This window comes from Diabrotica virgifera, chromosome 1, assembly GCF_917563875.1.
Source record: "Diabrotica virgifera virgifera chromosome 1, PGI_DIABVI_V3a".
In the NCBI taxonomy this organism is placed as follows: domain Eukaryota; kingdom Metazoa; phylum Arthropoda; class Insecta; order Coleoptera; family Chrysomelidae; genus Diabrotica; species Diabrotica virgifera.
Genome location: NC_065443.1, coordinates 112,628,488 through 112,651,717, shown reverse-complemented (window position 1 = coordinate 112,651,717; position 23,230 = coordinate 112,628,488). Strand labels below are relative to the sequence as shown.

Sequence of the window (23,230 nt, the reverse complement as noted above, 5' to 3'; positions counted from 1 at the left end):
TGCACGTTAGGGTGGTGCGAAAAAAGTCAAGTTGATAATTCCGTATCGCTATAGTGCGGAAAAGTTGCGATTGGTAATTACAAGAAAAACAAAAAAAGAATTATTCAAATCGGACTTTATCTTCCGATCCCGCAACGGACCTAAAGATTATGAAAAAAATGAAATTTTACCTTTTTTTCAAAAATTTTTATTTATCCTTTGAGTACGTTTTATTTATCGCTATAGTAAAATTTATTTACACTTTGCATGGTTGAGTACTAAAAAAATTGTTTTACGCATTTAACGGATATTTTCCGATCCCGCAAGGTCAATCAAAATCTATAATAAATTGAAATATTTGATGATTTTGAAAAATTAAAAAACATTTAGTTATCTCATTTTTTTGTTACATTGTGAAGCTCTTCGCTTGTTTAGATATTGTATGACAATATTTAAACAACCCAGATCTCAAAACGAGGGGATGGTTGCACTTCTAGCTCCACACGCACTCTTGTCTCCAACCAACCAATGAGTGTGTGTTTTTTACATTATTTACATATGTACACTTCTTTTTCATCTGTTTGTGTCCAGCTCTCAAATACCAACTTTGCATTGTGATTTCTTGATAAAATCTGGCAGCATGGACCTTGATTTAAGTGGTGTCCTGATGCATCCATCTCTTGATTGAGGCCCACATACCTTAGCATTAGACGATTCTTCCGTGGCCAACTTTAGACACCGCTCATCAGCTGGGTTATGGCAGGGATAATTTTGTACATACATTCCAGTCTGACATGTCGCCCGATGTAATACAGGGAGTTATATCTTCATTTGAAACTCTTCGAGGAAGTGGTGGAGAATAAGTTTTGCATCATTCCAGTCTATTATTTTAGTTTGGCCCTGTGCTTCAAAATTTCAAGTAGTAGGCAGAAAGGAAACACATTATAGAGAGCTAGGGCCAAGAAGAGTGTTAAAAGCCGGACAGACTTAAGCCAAGGGCAAAAGTATTAGAAATTTCATCCCTCATACTTTAAATTTTCAAGCACAGGCCTACACTGAAATAATAGACTGGAATGTTACCAAACTGTCTTCTCCACCAGTTCTTCGAAGAGTTTCAAATGAAGATATAACTTCTTGCATTACATCGGGAGACATGCCAGACTGGAATGTACAAAACTATCCCTGCCACATACAAGCTGAGGAGCGCTGTCTAAAGTTGCCCACGGAAGCATCGTCTAATGCTAATGTATGTGGGCCCCAATCAACAGATGGATTCATCAGGAAAACATTTAAATCAAGGTCCATGCTGCCAGATTTTACCAAGAAATCGCAATACAAAGTTGATGTTTAAGAACTGGACACAAACAGATAAAAAAGAAATGTACTTAGGTATATAAATAATGTAAAAAACACACACTCATTGGTTGGTTGGATAAAGGGGTGCGTGTGGAGCTAGAAATGCAACCACCCGCTCGTTTTGAGTCCTGGGTTGTTTAAATATTGTCATACAATCAGCCCTATTCTGTAACTTTTAACAAATCGAATAGAAATGACCAAGTCGAATCGTAATTACCCAAAATCGGAATGTTTGATATCTATCGCGTCATTTTTGTGTTTGGATTGGTATTCTGTAACTCATATCGTAATCGAAATCTCTGACTTCTATTTCACGCGGTTCTGAGGAGGCGACAACCGCGCATTAACCAGTGTTCTGTGACCTGGTTGTTACTCGAAATATGACACCGTTGCCATCTCCTCAATGTTTTCATACTTTCTTCATACTATCCTCAAGTTTTGAAAAGTAAATAAAATATTAGTGTAAATACTGGATGCAAAAAGCTCAAAAGAGGATAAATGGTTTTAAATTAGAGTTAATTAAAATTGATATAAAAAAAAGATAAACTGGTAAATAAAAAGATAAGTGAAAGTGAATATAAGAAGTATAAATGCTTTTAACGCTTGGTTTTATAATCAGTCAAAGTGAACTTTAAATTTTAAGTTGGTACCTTTATCAATGCAATTCATACGGGTAAATATCAACTTTAAAGTGAACTTTAGTTAATGTTCACTTTAAGTTGATTATGAAACCGGGCGTTTTAAATCAAAGATATTTAAGTTGATGTTATTAATTCTTAATTATTAATAAAATATTTAAAATTGATATTACTAATAATATGCAATCTTTAAGATACGACTCCAGCTGAAATAACTGCTAAACAACTTTTCCCAAAAATGGCATCTTTTCTATAATTTGTTCAGACTATGAGCGTTGACTGATAAATATACAAGTAGGTATACTGGTATACTGCCGTGCTAAGCCCAAAGGCGGTAACTGATTTTTTATCGAAAATGAGATTGTTGTATTTCTACGTAGATTATAGGTATTTAGAATATTTTTACCAAGTCCTTAGAGTTGTAGAACTGTTATAATGGGAATCTAGAATATATTTACAAAGTCTTTGGAGTTGTAGAAGCATTATAATATAATGAAACCTACCTAGAAATACAAAAATGTCATTTTCGATAAAAAATCAGTTACCACCTTTGGGCTTAACACGGCAGTATAATATACAAATATATATTATATATTTATCAATCAACGCATAAGAAGTCTATTGTATGCTATTCTCGTACATTACACCATTGATTGAAATTGTACAAGAAATAAAAGCGAAAACAGTATGGCAACACTGCGAGCGGCAAACATTCAGGGCCTGTATTCCGTGCACTGTAGATATCTACATGTCGCTTTCTATCGATGTCAATTTTCGTAAAAATATTTGAATTTTTAGCTTTAATTGAATTATTTTCTAGTTTTGCTAGTTTATACTCTAATTGATGTTGAAGTGACACTTAGTAAAACAAGAAAATATTTGAATTAAAACTAAAAATTCAAATATATTGACATTAATAGCAAGCGATCGGCGCGATGTCAATATATTTTAATTTTTAGTTTTAATTCAAATATTTTCTTGTTTTACTAAGTGTCACTTCAACATCAATTAGAGTATAAACTAGCAAAACTAGAAAATAATTCAATTAAAGCTAAAAATTCAAATATTTTTACGAAAATTGACATCGATAGAAAGCGACATGTAGATATCTACAGTGCACGGAATACAGGCCCAGATGTCACATAGCAAATAAATAAGGTTAGGTCCTACAACTCCTACAACATGTCTAAATTAAATATATAATTATCTAAACAAATAAAACCACAGACTAAAAATGAAGCAGCTAAAAAAAAGGTAGAAATACTATAAATAATAATAATAAATAATACTATAAATAACTAGTAATCAATTATTTTATATATAAAATATAAACGTCAAAACAAAACAAAATGCGCTTGCGTCAACCACAATTCCGATAATCGAAATCTCATCTCGACAGGGTAAATGCTGTCGAAGTGATTTCTATTCACTATTACGATTGTAGAGATTCCGAAGTAGTTATGGAATGCGGATTTGGACTATTTCTATTCGACTTAGCCACTTATATTCGATTTTACTGACTTCTATCATCGAAATGAGTTACAGAATAGGCTTGAATATCTAAACAAGCGAAGAGCTTCACAATGTAACAGAAAAATGAGATAATTAAATGTTTTTAATTTATCAATATCATCAAAAATTTCAAATTTTTATAGATTTTGATTGACCTTGCGGGATCGGAAAATATTCGTTAAATGCGTAAATCAATTTTTTCTACTACTCTACCATGCAAACTGTAAATAAATTTTACTATAGCAATAAATAAAACGTACACGAAGAATAAATAAAAATTTTTGGAAAAAGGTAAAATTTCATTTTTTTCATAATCTTTAGGCCTGTTGCGGGATCGGAAGATAAAGTCCGATTTGAATAATTCTTTTTTAGTTTTTCTTGTAATTACCAATCGCAACTTTTCCGCACTATAGCGACACGGAATTATCAACTTGACTTTTTTCGCACCACCCTAATGCACGTGGTAGGCGGCCGTAAATGTGAGTGCAAGTAAGATGCACAATTGGACTGCCGGAGTGGCATCTCTCTCGCACTCAGCACTTACGGCCGGCTACCACGTGCATGGCGCTCAATATTATTATGTACTTAAAAATAACAGCTTAGTAATAAAATAATGACAAAAATTTCTTCGGGATCTTGTAGGGGGGCATTAAACTTTGATTTAGTCACTTTCTGACTTTCGTAATAATAACTTTTAACCGAGTTATTAAGCCTTGAAAATCGCCATTTTTCGTTTTTATCAATTTTAAATTGCTTATAACTCGAAAACGATCAAGTTTAGAGAAAAATTATAAGAGACTTATTTTATCCAGAATGGTCCAAAAAACCTACAAAAAAAATTGTCCGGGCCAAAAATATTAATTTTTGCAATTTGATTAAAAAAAATGTTAAAAAAAATTTGGCCCACTTTTCACGTGGGCGACTTCTTGAACCTTATTCTGGGATATCTCACGAATGTAATTATGCAAAAAAATCTCATGGGAATATTTTTCCCAACGAACCCACCGTTTTCGCCTTGTCTATTTATAGAATTTTCTGTTTTCATGTCTCTTGTTATGGTAGGGGAGCCCAAGCGGGGATTTTTGCAGTTACTCGAGCGCGTCAGATTATCACATGGGGAGAAACCTTGTACCATGTAAATGTACCTCTAATATAATATATTGGCTCTTAATACAGGGGAGTTCGTTAAGGGGGGTCCAAAAAAATATGAGGTAAGTTAAGAGCATACAGTAGCGCGTCATCAATATAACTTTGGGAGATAGTATCAATTTTATTATTAGTAAATAAATATTTATAAAAATAAACCAAAATGTCACAAAGTTTCACAAAAAAAAAAGCGAATATTTCGCGAAATGAACGTCAGATCGAAAAACTAAAAAATACATGTTTAATATTTTTCAAAAATCTAGCGAATGATACTAAACACGACCCCCCACGAAGAGGGGTGAGGGGTAAATTTAAAATTTTAAATACGAATACACGTATTTAGTATTTTTGAAAAATCTGTCGAATAGCACCAAACATGACCCCCCACGGAGGTGGGGTGGGGGGCTACTTTAAAAAACTAGGCGCCCCCATTTTTTATTGCAGATTTAGATACTTTGCGTAAAAATAAGTAAGTTCATTCGAGATATTTTTTCGAATTATGGATAGATGGCGCTATAATCGGAAAAAACGATTGTTGGAAATGAAAAATTAATTTAAAAAATGGAAAGTCCCCCGCGTTATGGAAAACTTTACTTAACTTTTTTTGGTTTAAGGACCTAATCTTCACAACCCAGTAGGTCCCCATAACGCTCGAGTAACTGCAAATTTAGCATACTTTCCTCCCCTACTATTATGCCCTAGAAATTCTTATACTTGTTTTTTATAGGTTTTACATAGATTGGACCATAGTCCTAACATTCTAAGTGAATATCCTCTAGAGACAATTCATGATGATTTTTCTTATGGATGTGTTATTAAGTATTTCACAGGAATTTCTCATGTCGAATATTACTTTTTCATTATTTACTAATAAAATATTTTGGTCTTGGTTTGAAATTACAGTTAAACAAATCATTAGTGTTTGTAGGTTCAACTTTAAGTAGAGTATCAAGTTCAAGTCCGAGTAGTACTACGCCTACGGAAGGAGACATAGGTCATCAGTCTTATCACAGTCCTGTACACGTTGCTAGTTCAGAAATCGAAGATGAAGCTCCACCTCCTCCCATCGCCAGTCGACCTGAACGCACTAAAAGTATTGTAAGTATACGTTTTTATACAAAATTTACGTAAAAAATGCAGAAGGCTATAGCGGTATAAGATGGTAAAATCTGCACTCGGTTGAATTCTTATTTGGGATTAGGACTCAAAATTACGTATTTATAAATCCCCTTAGCCAAATTTTTAGCTCCCTAGGCGGTCCCAGGTGTCCCATATCACAAAGAATGTGTTTTTTTTTCGAAAAAAAAATCTGAGCGATCTTTTGCTCTAAAAATCTGAAAAAATTTATGAGCACATATTTTATTGATTACAAACACTTCGATTTTTTTCAGAACTTTTGACCAAAATAATCTTGAGCTCACAAAAAATATTTGAATTTTTCAAAAAAAAAATTGTTTTCTAGGTAATTTTTGCCGCATTTCTAAATAATTATTTTTCGCGTATATTTTTCCGTTCTTTTGAATAGCGGGGCTAGATTTGCTATTTTTTCTCAGGAAAATTATAAAAATTCGAGGAAACACTTTTTTGCATTTTTCCCCATGTTTTTAGCACACATGTCAATAAATAACGATTTTTGATAAATTTGTTTGCTATTTCTAATACCGGGATCAGGTTTAAAATTTTCAGACCAGAACATGTTCAAAATATGAAAACTTAACTTGTCTTAACCTAACTAAAACTTTAATGATATTGGGTTTCATCCTAATATACTCCAAATTGATATTATCAGTAGTAATTGCACAAGAGCTCTGAAATTATTGAATTTTTCCCGAGTGACACTTTGACAGTTTTAATTTCACGAGCCGAAGGCGAGTGAAATTATGTCAAAGTGTCACGAGAGCAAAAATTCTATATTAATTTCAGAGGTCGAGTGCAATTTGTTGCGATTATTTCATGAATAAAACTGTTCAAAACCAAAATTTTATTGTAATTTATTTATGTAAGTACCATTAAACACACAGTTTTTATAAATATTTGACGATTGAAAGTCATCACTTTTATAATTTTTAAAACATTAATTGTCATTAATGTCACTGAATGTATTTTTTCGTAGCAACGAAGGGCATCTGACGTAATATACTTAACGACGGGAGATTATCAAAAATTATCGATTTAATTCAGATTTCTGTAGCTTTCTATTGTGGTCAGAATCTCCTATGAATGAAATAATCAGTAGTAATTGCACAAGAGCTCTAAAATTCTATATTAATTTTAAAGATCGAGTGCAATTTGTTGCGATTATTTCATGAATAAAACTGTTCAAAACCAAAATTTTATTGTAATTTATTTATGTAAGTTACAAATTAATACTGTTAAACACACAGTTGATATAAAATATTTTACGGTTGAAAGTCATCACTTTTATAACTTTTAAAAAACATTAATTGTCATTAATGTCACTGAATGTATTTTTCCGTAGCAACGAAGGGCATCTGACGTAATATACTTGACGACGGGATATTATCAAAAATTATCACCTTAATTTGCATTTCTGTAGCTTTCTATTGGTCAGAATCTCCTATGAATGAAATAATCATTGTAATCCATCAGCTCGGCTAAGTAGTAAGTGGCTTTTTGAATTTTTTTGAAAAAAACATCTGAAATTTTTTGAAAAAAAGATCAGTGTTTGTGCGTATGAACATGTATGTTCACAATTTTTTTCAGATTTTCTTAACACGTTTAGTGGCCATCTTGAACGTGTTAAGGGATAGGCGCAAAGTTTCGGCTCCAATGATTTTTAAATGCAATCATTTTTTTTAATCCTGAGAAAACCAATAAGTATTTTTAAATAATTTAAAGAAAAACGTTATTACTGAGGGCCGAAAGTCCCTGAAAACTTCTATATTGTTTATTTTAATAAGTTACAGGGGTGAAAAAAAAAGAAGAGGAAGTTTAGTGTGATTTTTAATTTCAAATATCTCATTCGAAAGAAACATTTTGTTTATTCTAAGGGACTTTCGGCCCTCGGTAAAAATGTAATCTTTCATTCTGCGTTTAAATTTTTCAAAAATATTGGTTAGTTTTTTCGGGATTCGAAAAAAATAAACACCATGTCCGTGGTGTTTATATGTCCATACAACGCACTCAGTCGAGCAGAATATGATGACAAACAAGGCTACTAAATATTTGACACGGCTTCAGGAATATTTTGAGTTGTTTATTAAATAATATTGATAATGTCTTTAATAAGTAATTGATTTAAGACGTGAAATTAATACAAAGTTATTTATTGTTTATTATTTATAAATACACCAGGATATATTCTGTGATCCAGGGAAGTATTTTGTTGTTAAATATGTTAAAAATTCTAAGCGTTCCATAGTAAGAGTATCGACGGTTGAAAGGTAAAAGTTTGTAACCCACAAATCAACTTTTTTCAGGGAGTAGAAAAAACTCCAGTTTCTCCTAGTTTCCAATTAAGTAATTTGATGAGGAATTAATGCAATATTTTTTTTCATTAATTCGTAGAGCAATAATTGATCTATAAATTAATGAAAAAAGTTATTAGGTTAATTCCTCATTAAATTACTTAAATGGAAAGTTTTTTTCTACTTCTTGAAAAAAGTTTATTTGTGGGTTACAACCTTTTACCTTTCAGCCATCGATATATTATTAAAAAAAATCACTATCACTTCTTCTCTTTTCTCGATTATAAGTTTTTATTGTGTAGTATATAAATTATTGTAATCACTGAATACATTGTTAGTGAAAAAATAATCATAATAATTAACTGAATTAATAATTTAAGCGATTATACAAGTAACAGTTATCCAAGAACACTCAAAAGCCAATGATGACAATGTCATTGTCAACTAATGTTTCCATTTAAATAAATAAATAAATAAATAGTTTATTTGCGGTTATACCAATTACAATAATTACAATCATTAAATAATTCATATCATATTAACAGTTTTAGAGCTCAGTAATAATTACATACAATTTACACAAGACAAATGAATAGAATAAATACCTAAATGACAGTTTACAGTGACAGCCTACATTGTATTTCAAAAATATTTTTTCTACGAGCGTGCAAAAATGTCTACTTTCTCGCACGCATTTTAGTTTAGAAAGTTTCACTTTTCCGCACGCGTGTTACTTTTCCGCACGCGGTTTTTACTTTTCCGCACGCGGTTTTTACTTTTCCGCACGCGTGTTAATTTAGATATGTTAATATGGCCTTAAAGTAATTATAATACATGCAATAAACTAATATTTAGATATTATTTACTAATTTTTTACTTTTCCGCACGCGGTTTTTACTTTTCCGCACGCGTGTTAATTTAGATATGTTAATATGGCCTTAAAGTAATTATAATACATGCAATAAACTAATATTTAGATGTTATTTACTAATTTATTTCAAATATATCTTATTGTGTTCCTGTTTTAATGAAATTAACGCGACAATTCGATGAAATAAAATTATTTTGACATAATATTCGAAAGTCAAATCGGTAGACAATAACAGTAGTTTTGAATCATCGTCATGGAAACCAAGATCGTCGTCATGCTAACTAATTATATTGAAAGTTTGGTTTTGACAACCTTGTCAAAGAATTAATTTGTGTATGTATTTTCATATTAATTAAATTAATTGATTAAGATTTGGTAATTTTTTAAAGACTCTTAGAAAAAATATTGTTCCTAACTCTTGCAGAAAGTCTCTTTTCCGCACTCGACTGCTTGCTGAACTCCCGCTTCGCGTCGTTCGGCAAACTGCAGTCGCGTGCGGAAAAGAATGACTTTCTGCACTTGTTAGGAAAATAACTATTTTCAGCTTTTTTCGAAAACTATTCAGAGAGCTAGAAAAAAAGTCTACATCTAAACCATTTCCAGATTGACACATTCGTCTTATAGGTCTATTTAGACAATAGTTTGTTTGTTGGAATTCTAAGTGAAAAACGTCCTTAGATCTTGTGCACCTTTGAGGAACCCTAAGACCTATTCTCTGCAAAATTTGAGGCGAATCTATCATTCCGTTTACAATCTTGAAAAGAAAAACCAAATCTAGCATTAAACGACGATTTTCTAATGCAATTAAGCAATGCAATGCGATTAAGCAATGTTAAAACGTCACAATACACTATATCTTCTGAAGAAATCCCTAATTTATAGCCTACAAAGCGTAGAAATTTTTTCTGAACTTTCTCAATGCTTTCAATATGACATTTATATAAAGGAGACCAAATAGTGCTGGAATATTCCAGAACTGATCTAACCATAGAACAATACACACTTTTAAAACAATCCACATTATTGAATTCTGTCAAGGTTCTTTTCAAAAATCCAAGTAATTTAAAAGCTTTACAAATAAAATTATAGTGATTTTTGAAACATAAAGTGCGATCAAAAATACACCTAAATCTTTGAAAGTGTTTGTTGGTTCCAGAAATATATTATTTATAGAGTAATTAAAACAGATAGGTTGTGAGTTTCTAAAAAAGCGCATTATTTTACATTTATCGATATTAAGTGAAAGGTCATTCTTTGTACACCATTGTGAGAAATTGTTTACATCTTTTTGCATTTTTACACAGTCTCTAACATCCTTAATAATTCTAAAAATTTTCAAATTATCAGCATACAACAAAATAACACAATTTTCAAAGATTTCTAAAATGTCATTTATGAAACAAATAAAAAGAATAGTCGATAAATGACCACCCTGTGGGACGCCAGACCTAACCAAAATTTCTTCAGAAAGACAGTTCTTGACTTTGTCAACCTGAAGCCTGTCTGTCAGGTAGCTCTCCAACCACTCAAGTAGGGATCCATGAATTCCTAGTGCTTCTAGTTTTTTTATAAGAATGTTGCTGTTAACCCGATCGAATGCCTTTGAGAAGTCGGTATAGATCACATCGACCTGAGCCCCCTTCCCAAAGGCATCCAAAATGAATTCTTCTAGGATCACTAGATTTGTGGTTGTAGACCTACCCGGCATAAAGCCATGCTGTTCAGGAATAATCAAACTTTTAATTGAAAAAAATATTTTTGAAGCAATAATTGACTTAAAAATCTTTGCAAAAATAGAAATTTTGGAAATGGGTCTGTAATTTTCTATACAGGGTGATTGATTAGTGTGAGGAAGCTCAGTAGATCTGTAAAAATTACAAAAAAAAAGTTATTGACAAAAATTGTAGGCAGCTTTAAACTCCATATTTTAAAATTAGTTACAATCTTACAGGGTGTTCCATAAGATGGTGGCAGACCAAACTTATGTTTTTTTAAATGGAACACCCGGAATTTTATTTTAAATTTGAAATCTTCTATACTTCCACATCACAACAATGTAAAGTTTTATTATGTTATACCGGGTATTTCAAAAGTTATAACCAATATTACCTGAAAATCGTATCGAGTTTAACTCCCTGTATAATTAAAAAGGAGTATAGGAACATTGATCTATTGCAACCATAGATTTTTATTAATTATTCGAAATTATAAAACATATTCGTTTTCATAATATTCGTTAAATCAAATACAGGGTAAGTCAAAATGCAAGTACATTATTTTCTTGGTAATTTTAAATAGAATGCCCTGTATTTTATATCTCTATCGAAAAGTACTACTATCGTACTTCAAATTTTATGAAGTATTCCCTATACATACCTAAAGTTATCAGTTTTCTAGATATTTTTATTTTTCCATCAAAGTATTAATTTGCTAGATATTTTAACGTTTATCAATACTTATTGTGAGTTGGCCATGATTGATTTGTCAGAAACTGACAGTTTGACATTATTGTTTATTAATTCAGTATTGGGTACACCGTAAATTAGCAACAATTATTATTTAGTAATTCAGTATTTAATTCAATTTAAATTAGCAATAATTAATTTTACTACTGACGAAATGGTAGATATGATCTGGATTTTGGGGGAATGCAATAAAAAAACATTACTATCAGCTAGAATTTATCAAGAACGGTTTCCAGATAGGCTGCAACCTAGACAAGATACATTTGAAGAATTGAAAGATCGATTTAACCGCCCTGGTTCAGTGAATTATGAAAAACATGAACGAACAAAAACTAGTGTGACAGAGGAAAACGAAATGAGTGTGTTGATGGAAGTTACAGAAAACCCACACACACGTATAAGCAGTATTTCCAATGAACAAGAACTTAGTTACTACTCTGTTCAAAACATTCTATCTAAAAACAAGATGCACCCTTATCATATTCAAAAGCACCAAGAATTAAATAATGATGATTTTCAGAAGAATAGTATTTTGTGAATGGGCCTTAGAAAAAATTAATGAGCAGAGATATTTTAGCAGAGAGATTTTAGCAGGTGATGAAGCTACATTCCATCGAAACGGTTCTGTTAATAGCCATAACTTTCACTTCTATTCAACAAGTAATCCGTAACACATAGTCAAACAAGATGGTCTTTAAATGTGTGGGGAGGTATCGTCAGTAACCATGTAGTAGGACCATATTTTTTTGAAGATAACTTAAATAGTAAGATTTATTTAGATTTTATCGTAAATCAGTTACCGATATTATTAGAAGAGGTTCCACTTAATATACGTGAACAAATGTGGTTTCTACATGACGGTGCTCCTGCGCACCACAACGAATTAGTACGTGGTGAACTTAATGATCAGTTTGATGAAAGATGGATCGGAAGGGATGGACCGGTAAGGTGGGCCCCAAGGTCACCAGATTTCAATAAAATGGACTCATTTTTTGGGGTTACGTTAAGAAAGAAGTATATAAAATACCTCCAACAACAAGGGATGATATGAAAAATAGAACCCGAATTGCATTTCAAAATATTTCTTTACAAATAATTAGTAATGTAAGCAACTCTTTCAATGACCGCTTTCAAGTATGCATAGATGTTTTGGGAGGTCATTTTGAACACCTGACTTAAGTAAGATAAGTTAAAATTACTGTTGTTTTTTATTTTTCTATGTGTTGATTTTTTTTTTAATTTTCCGTCGGTTATTTTTTATAAATTTTATTTGAAATAAATTGTTTTCTTTTCTGTGTCGTTATGTCGTTACTGAATTAATAAACAATAATGTCAAACTGTCAGTTTCTGACAAATCAATCATGGCCACCTCACAATAATTATTGGTAAACGTTAAAATATCTACCAAATTAATATTTTGATGGAAAAATAAAAATATCTAGAAAACTGATAAGTTTAGGTATAGGGAGTACTTTATAAAATTTGAAGTACGATATTAGTACTTTTCGATAGTGATATAAAATACAGGGTGTTCTATTTAAAATTACTAAGAAAATAATGTACTTGCATTTTGACTTACCCTGTATTTGCTTTAACGCATATTATAAAAACGAATATGTTTTATAATTTTTAACAATTATTAAAAAACTATGGTTGCAATAGATCAATGTTCCTATACTCCTTTTTAATTATACAGGGAGTTAAACTTGATACGATTTTCAGGTAATATTGGTTATAACTTTTGAAATACCCGGTATAACATAATAAAACTTTACATTGTTGTGATGTGGAAGTATAGAAGATTTCAAATTTAAAATAAAATTCCAGGTGTTCCATTTAAAAAAACATAAGTTTGGTCTGCCACCATCTTATGGAACACCCTGTAAGATTGTAACTAATTTTAAAATATGGAGTTTGAAGCTGCCTACAATTTTTGTCAATAACTTTTTTTTGTAATTTTTACTATAACAGATCTACTGAGCTTCCTCACACTAATCAATCACCCTGTACATGTTTTACTACCATTCTTAAAAATAGGAGAAATATAACTTTTTTTCCACTCTTCTGGGAAAATGCCAGTACTTAATGATAAACGAAAAATGTTTAGTAATACAGGAGACAGCAAAACGACATTTATTTACAAAATAAGGTGAAATTTCATCAGGGCCACTACCAAGTTTTAGATTTAATTTTTCTAACTTATTAAAAATATCTATTAGACTAATATCACAGCTGTTTAAACTAATTGTTTTAGTATAATCAAAGCTTGGAATATCACAGTTATTGTTATTTACATATGACTCAGAGAAATGCTGTTTACATTTACTATGCTGTTTACATTTTTACAGAAATGCTAGAAATTTACATACCAGTGAGAATTTTACTACACGAAATTTTCCGTGTAAAGAAAGAAAAAGTAGGGATAGCCGTAAAATATTTGCGCCTACGCTTTTAAAGCAAAGGGTTGTTCAGGATTTCTTTTTTGAAAAAATTGATTTTTTCGATTGGGGTCAGCTAGTGAGCAAAAAATTTGGCTAAGGTGGTTTTTAGATATGTACTTTTGAGTGTCCAATCAGAAATAACAATCCAGCCGAGTGTATATTTTACTATCTTCTCCCGCTATAGATTTTATTAAACTAAAAATTAATATGAATTTTCTATTATAGTATACGAAACCCGTTGAAGAAATTCAGCCGAACAACGCCGGAAACGGCACACCTCCCCACGGTCTCAGCCCCTCGCACCTCGCCCCCGTACACGCCGCCGCAAATTCTAACGCGAACAATACGCCCGTACCGCCAGTATTCGACAAAAACAAAAATCAAGCTGGTTCGGAGATGTCGAGAGCTGCCTCGGAGAAGAGGAAGAAGAAAATGTCGGACGAAGAAATTCTGGAAAAGTTAAGAAGTATCGTATCGGTTGGGGATCCTAATAGAAAGTATACTAAATTGGACAAAATTGGCCAGGGGTAAGTTTTTTTATTTTATATTTACGTTGTTTATGAATATTCTTTTATAAATTATACAGGGTGATTGATTAGTGTGATAAAGCTCATAGTCCTGTCGCCAGGGGGGTACAACGGCCTCCTTAATTCAGATGGACTTACCCAAGTTTTTTTTATATATTTTAACCCGTAGAATACGAATTTTTTGGGTAACAGTTGATCCGGATGTCGATAAGATTGTTATAGACAAAGAACTTGAGGAATTACATAACAGCGATTTCTCGCAAAACAAAACATATTTTTGTATTTCTTGGGTCATTTTAAGCAAAAAATATTCCTACAAGTTTTTTCGTAGAATGCATAGTTTTCGAGATAACCGCGGTTGAACTTTCAAAAAATCGAAAAATAGCAATTTTTGAACCCGAATAACTTTTGATTAAAAACTAAAGTAGCAATTCTGCTTACCGCATTCGAAAGTTTAAGTCAAATTATATTGGTTTTGATTATTTGCATTGCTAAAAATTAATTTTTTTACTGCTGAACAAAGCTATAAACTCATAGTGTTTCCCGTGCCTAAGAGGAAACAGTAGCGATCAACAGGTAGCAGAAACGCGTTCCAAGATTGCGGCTGTAATTTTGAATATTTTCTCGAGATACTTGGCACACGTATTCGTAATATAATAAAGAATGGCGGTACAGAGCCCAATTTGAAAAATATATTAATATGTGGAAATTACTCTGTAATTAAATACAATATTAAAAAAACGAGCCTGTACCGCCATTACGAAGAACAAAAAAATACACTTTCTTCAAATAAACTTTTTTATCCGATGCCTTGATTTTGTGTCATTTTGGAACTACTAAAATTTTTTATTTCATTAGTAGTTCCAAAATGGCACAAAATCTAGGCATCGGATAAAAAAGTTTATTTGAAGAAAGTTTATTTTTTTGTTCTTCTTAGTGGCGGTACAGGCTCGTTTTTTTATTATTGTATTTAATTACAGAGTAATTTCCACATATTAATATATTTTTCAAATTGGGCTCTGTACCGCCATTCTTTATTATATTACGAATACGTGTGCCAAATATCTCGAAAAAATATTCAAAATTACAGCCGCAATCTTGGAACGCGTTTTGGCTACCTGTTGATCGCTACTGTATCACCCTAATACATGCGTTTTAACGCATGCTACGTAGAAATTGCCTCGTTTGCACTTTTAGCTACTCTACCTACTCGTTAGATTTTAAATGAGAAATCATTGAAAACATCACTCGCGCACTAGGTGTTTATAGCTTTGTTTACCAATAAAATAATAAATTTTTAGCAATGCAAATAATCAAAACCGATATAATTTGACTTAAACTTTCAAATGCGGTAATCAGAATTGCTACTTTATTTTTTAATCAAAAGTTATTCGGGTTCAAAAATTGCAATTTTTCGATTTTTTGAAAGTTCAACCGCGGTTATCTCGAAAACTATGCATCCTACGCAAAAACTTGTCAGAGCATTTTTTGCCTACAATGACCCAAAAAATACAAAAAGATGTTTTGTTTTGCGAGAAATCACTGTTATGTAATTCCTCAAGTTCTTTGTCTATAACAATCTTATCGACATCCGGATCAACTGTTACCCAAAAAATTCGTATTATACGGGTTAAAATAAATAAAAAAAACTTGGGTAAGTCCATCTGAATTAAGGAGGCCGTTGTACCCCCCCTGGCGACAGGACTATCAGTAGATCCGCTATAGTAATAGGTAGCAATAAAAGTTAATAGAGTCCTTTTCATGAGCATTTTTCAGTGCGTCACAAATGATAGAAAAAAGGTAAGTCCGTGATAATACACATTTATGACATTTATTCTAACATGACATTTAAGTTACATCTGACAGTTGTCACATTTTATTTGCAATTTGGCATAAAAACAAATCAATTGTGTTCATTGCATTTATAAAATGGTATTTTCTTTGATTTGTATAGTCTTATAAATTGTGCAGATTATATTCGTAGATATATTATATAATTCGTAAATAATTTTTTCTTCGATTATAGCGCCATCTGTCGACAACTAGAATAAATGTTATAAATGTCTGTAATCACAGACGTGCCTTTTTTTCTGTCACATACAATGTAATGCGTCAGAAAGAAATCAAAAAACTGTGACGCACTGAAAAATGCTCATGAAAAGGAGTCTAACAAAAATTGTAGCCAACTTTGAGCTTCACATTACAAAATTAGTTACAATGTTACAGAGTGTTCAATAACATAGTGGCAGAACAGACTTATGTTTTTTTAAATGGAACACCCTTTATTTTATTTTATATTCGAAATCTCCTTAACTTCTATATCACACAAATATAAAGGTTATACAGGGTATTTACAAAATTATAACCAATTTTATATGAAAATCGTAACAAGTTCAACTCACTGTATCAATAAAAATAAGCACAACAGCAATGGATTATTTATTGATGTCATATTTTTTTTATTTGTTATCAAAATGTTTAAAAAGGATTGATATTGCTAATTTTCTTTATATCAAATACAGGGTGAGTCAAAACGCAAGTACATTATTTTCTCAGTAATTTTTACATGGAACAACATTACATTTGAACAAACTACATTACATGAACAAACTACATTTTATATCACTATTGAAAAATACCATTACCGTACTTTAATTTTTATATAACATTCCCTATGTCTAAATTTATTAGTTTTCGAGATATATTCATTTTTCAGAGCAAATTATTAATAGGTGTCTAAATTTTTCCAAATTTTAAGTAAGCCATGACTGACCGTTTTTATGAAACGTAGCTACATCTCCAAATATCGAAGTAGAGATATTTAAGTACATTATCAGTAGTAATTGCACAAGAGCTCTAAAATTCTATATTAATTTTAGAGATCGAGTGCAATTTGTTGCGATTATTTCATGAATAAAACTGTTCAACACCAAAATTTTATTGTAATTTATGTATGTAAGTACAAATTAGTACAATTAAACACACAGTTGTTATAAATATTAATTTGACGGTTAAAAGTCATCACTTTCATAATTTTTAAAACATTAATTGTCATTAATGTACTGAATGTATTTTTTCGTAGCAACGAAGGGCATCTGACGTAATATACTTGACGACGGGAAATTATTAAAAATTATCGATTTAATTTAGATTTATGTATCATGGTCAGAATCTCCTATGAATGAAATAATCGAAGAAATCTATCTGTTGATTGATTTTATCTAATGCCCATTCACAAAATAATATTCTCTTTTCAAAATATTCCTGAATTAATTCTTGGTGCATTTGAATGCGGTAAGGGTGCATTCTGTTTTTTGCAAGAATTTTTTGCACAGAGTAGTAAGTTTGTTCTTTTTCTTTGAAATATTTCGTATACTTGTATGTGGATTTTCAGTAACTGCCAGCAACACATTCATTTCGTTTTCGTCTGTTACAGTACTTTTTGTTCGTTCGTGTTTTTCATACATAACTGAACCAGTGCGGTTAAACTGATCCTTTAATCTTTCAAAGCTTGCTGTTGTAGGTTGTCGTCTTTCAGGGAACCGTTCATCTCAACTATTTAACTGCTTAACGCACACATTTATTTGCAAAAATACGTGTCAAAAAATTACCTATTTATTTTATTACAGTAAAATAAACTACGAACAAGACTATTGTCACTAGATATAATCTTAAGTAAAAAAACCGATATTTTTTTAGAAAAATATAAAATATCAAATACCCTCATGCGCTCACCCGAGTTAACTCGGTCATAACTTTTTACATACAAAATACTACAAGAGAAGAAAATCGCAATTATTCAAGTATAATAATGTTAAATATTGCTAACAGTGTGATACACTCTAAAACAAGGAGTTACACACAGAGGTACGTGACAGTCAGGGCAGAACGTGACGTCAGCAAAATAGAATTCTACTCATCGTGATCCCACCCCAGTCGGCAGTCGATCGTAGAAAGTTTAAAATTAGAAACTAAAAAACAGCAGACGTGAAGATGTTGCAGATTACATTTCATATACTTTGGATAACCATATATAGTTTAAAACCCGAAAAGCTAGGGGGGCCACGTCCCCCCCTTCCCATAGGTATGGCCGCCCATGCAAGTGGGGATACCGTTATTTAGCGCTAGAGGAGTTAAAACACGTAGGCGCCTTATATATCGTACAAATATTTTAAACACGAGTTAACTCGGTTAAGCGAAAATAGAAACGTAGTTTTAAACCGAGTTAACTCGGGTAAGCACGTTAAGCGGTTAATAACACAATAGCAGTTTTATGATGATGAACTGTCAGTTTTCGACAATTCAGTCATGGGTTACTTAAAATTTAAGCAACTTAAATTGGGCAAATTATAATTTGCTCTGAAAAATGAATATATCTCGAAAACTAATAAATTTAGACATAGGTAATGTTATATAAAAATTAAAGTATGGTAATGGTACTTTTCAATAGTGTTGATGTTTTGCTTTTGTTTCATTGCTGTTGTGCTTATTTTTATTAGTGAGTTGAACTTGTTACGATTTTCATATAAAATTGGTTATAACTTTGTAAACACCCTGTTTAACATAACAAACCTTTATATTTTTGTAATGGAGAAGTTATCAGGATTTCGAATATAAAATAAAATAGAGAATTAAGAGTTTAGTCAGAATTGCGGCGAATAACATGAGTTTACCATAGACAAAAAGAAAAATGTCAATAAGCACATGCCTTTATTCATCATCATCATGGCTCTACAGCCATTTTTGGGTCTCAGTCTGCTTCAAGACTACGAAATATCTTAGTGTAGGTCTTCCTCTAGTTCTTCTTCCTACTGGGTTTTATAACTAGAATATTCTGGTGGGGTTTCTAGGGTTCAACCCAAGCCATCAACTATATCTGTCCAAATGTTCTGTATAGCTAGTGTAGTGCTACATTTTTTTCTTTTCTTTATACTTTTATTATGCAGCTGATTGCTAGTAAATGGGATCGAGATTGTCGTAGAATTTCTTGGCTGAAGAAATTGAGAAGAGTGGAAAAAAATAATAAATCTAAAATAATAAATAATTCGTGAATGATGTTATACAGTGCGTCCATAAAGTAACGTATAAATTCGTTATTTCGTAAACCGGCGACTTTAAGGAAAAATCCCGAAACAGGTCGATTTTTATTTTTAAATTACGATTTTTTGGCATATATATCATGCTAGTGACGTCATCCATCTGGGCGTGATAACGTAATCGATGATTTTTTTAAATGGGAACAGGGGTCATGTGACAGCTCATTTGAAAGGGTATTCAATTCTCTATCAAATAATATAAACATTAACATAATTATTTATACAGGGTGTTCAAAAAACATTTTTTTAATTAAAATAAGTGAGACAAAAAGAAGAATATATGTAATTTATTTTAATTCAAATTACATTTTACTACTGTCAGTAAAGAGAAAAAAAATTTATTTAACAAATAAACATTGATTTTCGTTTAAACGAAATGTTCAAACTGCCAAGAGACAGGTGGGTGGCAGCTTTAACATTGAATTTAAGCGAAGAACAATATTTATTTGTCAAATAAACATTTATTTCCTGTTTTCTGACAACAGTAAAACGTATTTTGAATTAAATAAATTACATACATTCTTCTTTTTGTCTCAATTATTTTAATTAAAAAAATGTTTTTTTGAACACCTTGTATAAATAAATATGTTAATGTTTATATTAGTGAATAGAGAATTGAATGCACTTTCAAATGAGCTATCACATGACCCCTATTCTCATTTAAAAAAACATCGATTACGTCATCATGCCCAGATGGATGACGTCACTTGTATGATATACAGTGGAACCTCGATAACTCGGATTAATCGGGACCACGACCGATCCGGGTTATCGAAAATCCGAGATAGCCGGAGAATATGGTAAAAATTAATAAAATACGGTATACTTACAGATAAACTCCGTTAGAATTGAAATAACATGAAATATTTTTATAAATATGCACAGTACATATTACCTACTCATTACAATTCTAAAAAAAACACCAAACCCAAACAATACAAGACACACAATACTAAAGACCATTGTTTATAAAAGAATTTTTTAAATAGTCTTTCCTAAACAATGCTGACAGTTTGAAATAAAAAGGAATAGATACTACAGACAGCTGGCTCTTGTTTCTGGGGCATGTACTATGAGTAATTTTTAATCTCATGTTCAAATTACACACATAAGTACAGGACACAGAGAGTCTAGACACATTATCTCTCAAATATTATATTACATACACTTTTATTGTTGAAAGGATTGTCTGATAATTAACTATTTTGATTGGAAATAAGCCACAATTAAATTGAAAAATACAAAATATTGAAAATCAAAATGTTTATCTGATGAAAATCGGTCCGGGTTAGCCGGACTTCCGGGTTATCGGGGGCCGACTTATCGGGGTTCCACTGTATATTCCAAAAAATCGGAATTTAAAAATTAAAATCGACCTGTTTCAGCATTTTTCCTTAATATCCCCAGTTTACGAAATAATGAATTTATGCGTTACTTTATGGACGCACTGTATGTACTTGCGAAAAGATCTAATGCGCTGATTGTATAGCAATTTTTATCATTACTTTATTACTAATGCTAAACATTGTTTCATAATTTTTAGAGCCTCTGGTACAGTTTATACGGCAATAGAGACTGCGACTGGAATGGAAGTAGCTATTAAACAAATGAACCTATCACAGCAGCCTAAAAAAGAATTAATTATAAACGAAATTCTAGTCATGCGAGAAAATAAGCATGGGAATGTTGTTAATTATCTAGACAGTTATTTAGTAAATGAGGTAAGATTTATATATTTTATAAATATTATACACTTATTTATACTTTATTCTATCGAAATTTTGACATACTAAATATATGTAATTAAATTTTAAGGAAGCTTTTACTTTCTTAATTGGAAAGAAGACGTTTTTTAAATATTAATAAAAAAAAACAAATGAAATAGAGAATGCGGAAAAATCCCCTTACGAATAATAATTCACACATCCACTACTTCGGGCTGGGAAAATTTTTTGAATAGAATCAAAGATCCAAACACCAGTTCTTAGAAATGTGTTTCGCCCTCTTCAACCTCTCTGGGCTCATCAGTGAAGATGAGAGGTTGACTATCTTCAGACACATTCCAATAAAAAAACAACATTCGAGACCTAGACATAGCAGGAGCGTAAATCTATGCCCAATCTGACAATACCCGTCTCAAGTTTTAATTCCCTAATTACTACTTAAAGTAAAATATATTAATAAAAAACTATTATATTTATGGTTATAATTTTTTTATACTTTGCGCGTCATTAAAAAGAGGCCACCTAGAATTTTATAAGAATTTGTCAATAATTTTACGTTTATACAATTTATTCTATTGTAACTACACTCCCACAATGCAGAAACACTTTTAGGCACCACCAAACGGTGCCTACAGGTCAATTAAGGGTAATAAATTTGTAGAATTGATATCAGTTTTACGACTTCGGATAATGCACGTGTTGTTTGTACCTTATTTTTCTTGGAATATGGCTGTTCTATTTTTCAAAAATCTTTCGTTAATGTACAGTTGTTCAAAGAGTGAATTTGTGCAATTTTTAAATTTAAACTATGGCTGAGAGATTTGCTAGATCTGGTCAAATTGTTACTTTAATTGATAATGGAATGAGTCAAAGAGAAGGGGTCAGACAGCTTGGAGTCAGTCGTTGTATGGTCCAAAACACATACCATCTATTCGTAGAGACTGGATCTCATAAACGACGACCAGGATTAGGCCCGAGAAGAATCACGACGGCCAGAGAAGACCATTCTGTACAACGCACTTCTTTGCAAAATCTATATTACATATTATACATCTATTGTTAAGAAGGTTTTGAGGCATCCAAAAAAAAATTTTTTGGACTTTTAGTTGTTTTGTCACCACTGCAGAGGACGTCTTCCAAAAGATGCATTTTAATTTGGGAGACACTCACATTACGGTTAACATTACGGTTTATGTACCCATAAGAATAGAACAAAATGTTTATAAACGTTGAATAAAAAAATGTTTGTATTTTAGGAACTTTGGGTAGTTATGGAATACCTACCTGGCGGTTCACTGACTGATGTAGTAACAGAGACTTGTATGGATGAGGGGCAGATAGCCGCAGTATGTCGAGAAGTTCTTCAGGCCTTAGATTTCCTCCATTCCAACCAAGTTATCCACAGGGATATAAAGTCTGACAATATTTTGTTAGGTCTTGACGGATCTGTTAAATTAAGTAAGTAAAAATTATCAAGCATGAAACATTTTTTAGCAGTGTATAGCTATGCTAAGTATAAACATAAAAACAAGGTAGTAACTCAGATGTGAAGTACTGACCAACTAGCACATACCGGTAATTCATATGATACTGTCACAAGGTAAGCGTATCTGCTATGCAGTAATGATCATCACTTCTTTACCGTCTTTACCAATTGTCTGTGTATTTGTTAACTGTATATATTTTTCTGTATATTGATTATTTGTAAACATTGTTTTTAATTTTCAGCGGATTTTGGTTTTTGTGCTCAAATTAGCCCAGAACAGTCAAAAAGGACTACAATGGTGGGCACCCCTTACTGGATGGCACCCGAAGTTGTCACCAGGAAGCAATACGGACCTAAGGTAACATTATATACAGTAGGAAAAATGAAAGAATACCCATGAACGAACATATAAAACACGCTGTATTTTCCTGTTGCCGTGTCACACAAAAAATTGACCAGCGCAAATACATGTAATAATTATTATTACATGAACTTGCGCTGGTCAATTTTCTTTGTGACACGGTGACAGGAAAATACAGCGTGTTTTATATGTTCGTTCAT

General features: G+C 31.6%; 1 protein-coding gene across 3 annotated transcripts in view; it reads left to right on the top strand.

Annotated features, from left to right (window-relative positions):
• LOC114331165 (serine/threonine-protein kinase Pak) overlaps positions 1-23,230 on the top strand; it is a 72,806-nt gene that overhangs the window by 26,195 nt on the left and 23,381 nt on the right. For 2 of the 3 annotated variants that reach the window (XM_028280657.2, XM_028280655.2), the window contains exons 4-8: positions 5,551-5,729; positions 14,062-14,363; positions 21,003-21,180; positions 22,440-22,641; positions 22,912-23,027. In XM_028280657.2, coding sequence (XP_028136458.1) covers positions 5,551-5,729; positions 14,062-14,363; positions 21,003-21,180; positions 22,440-22,641; positions 22,912-23,027 — 977 coding nt within the window. The remainder of the gene's footprint in view (positions 1-5,550; positions 5,730-14,061; positions 14,364-21,002; positions 21,181-22,439; positions 22,642-22,911; positions 23,028-23,230) is intronic. The other variant, XM_028280656.2, reaches the window with a different exon arrangement.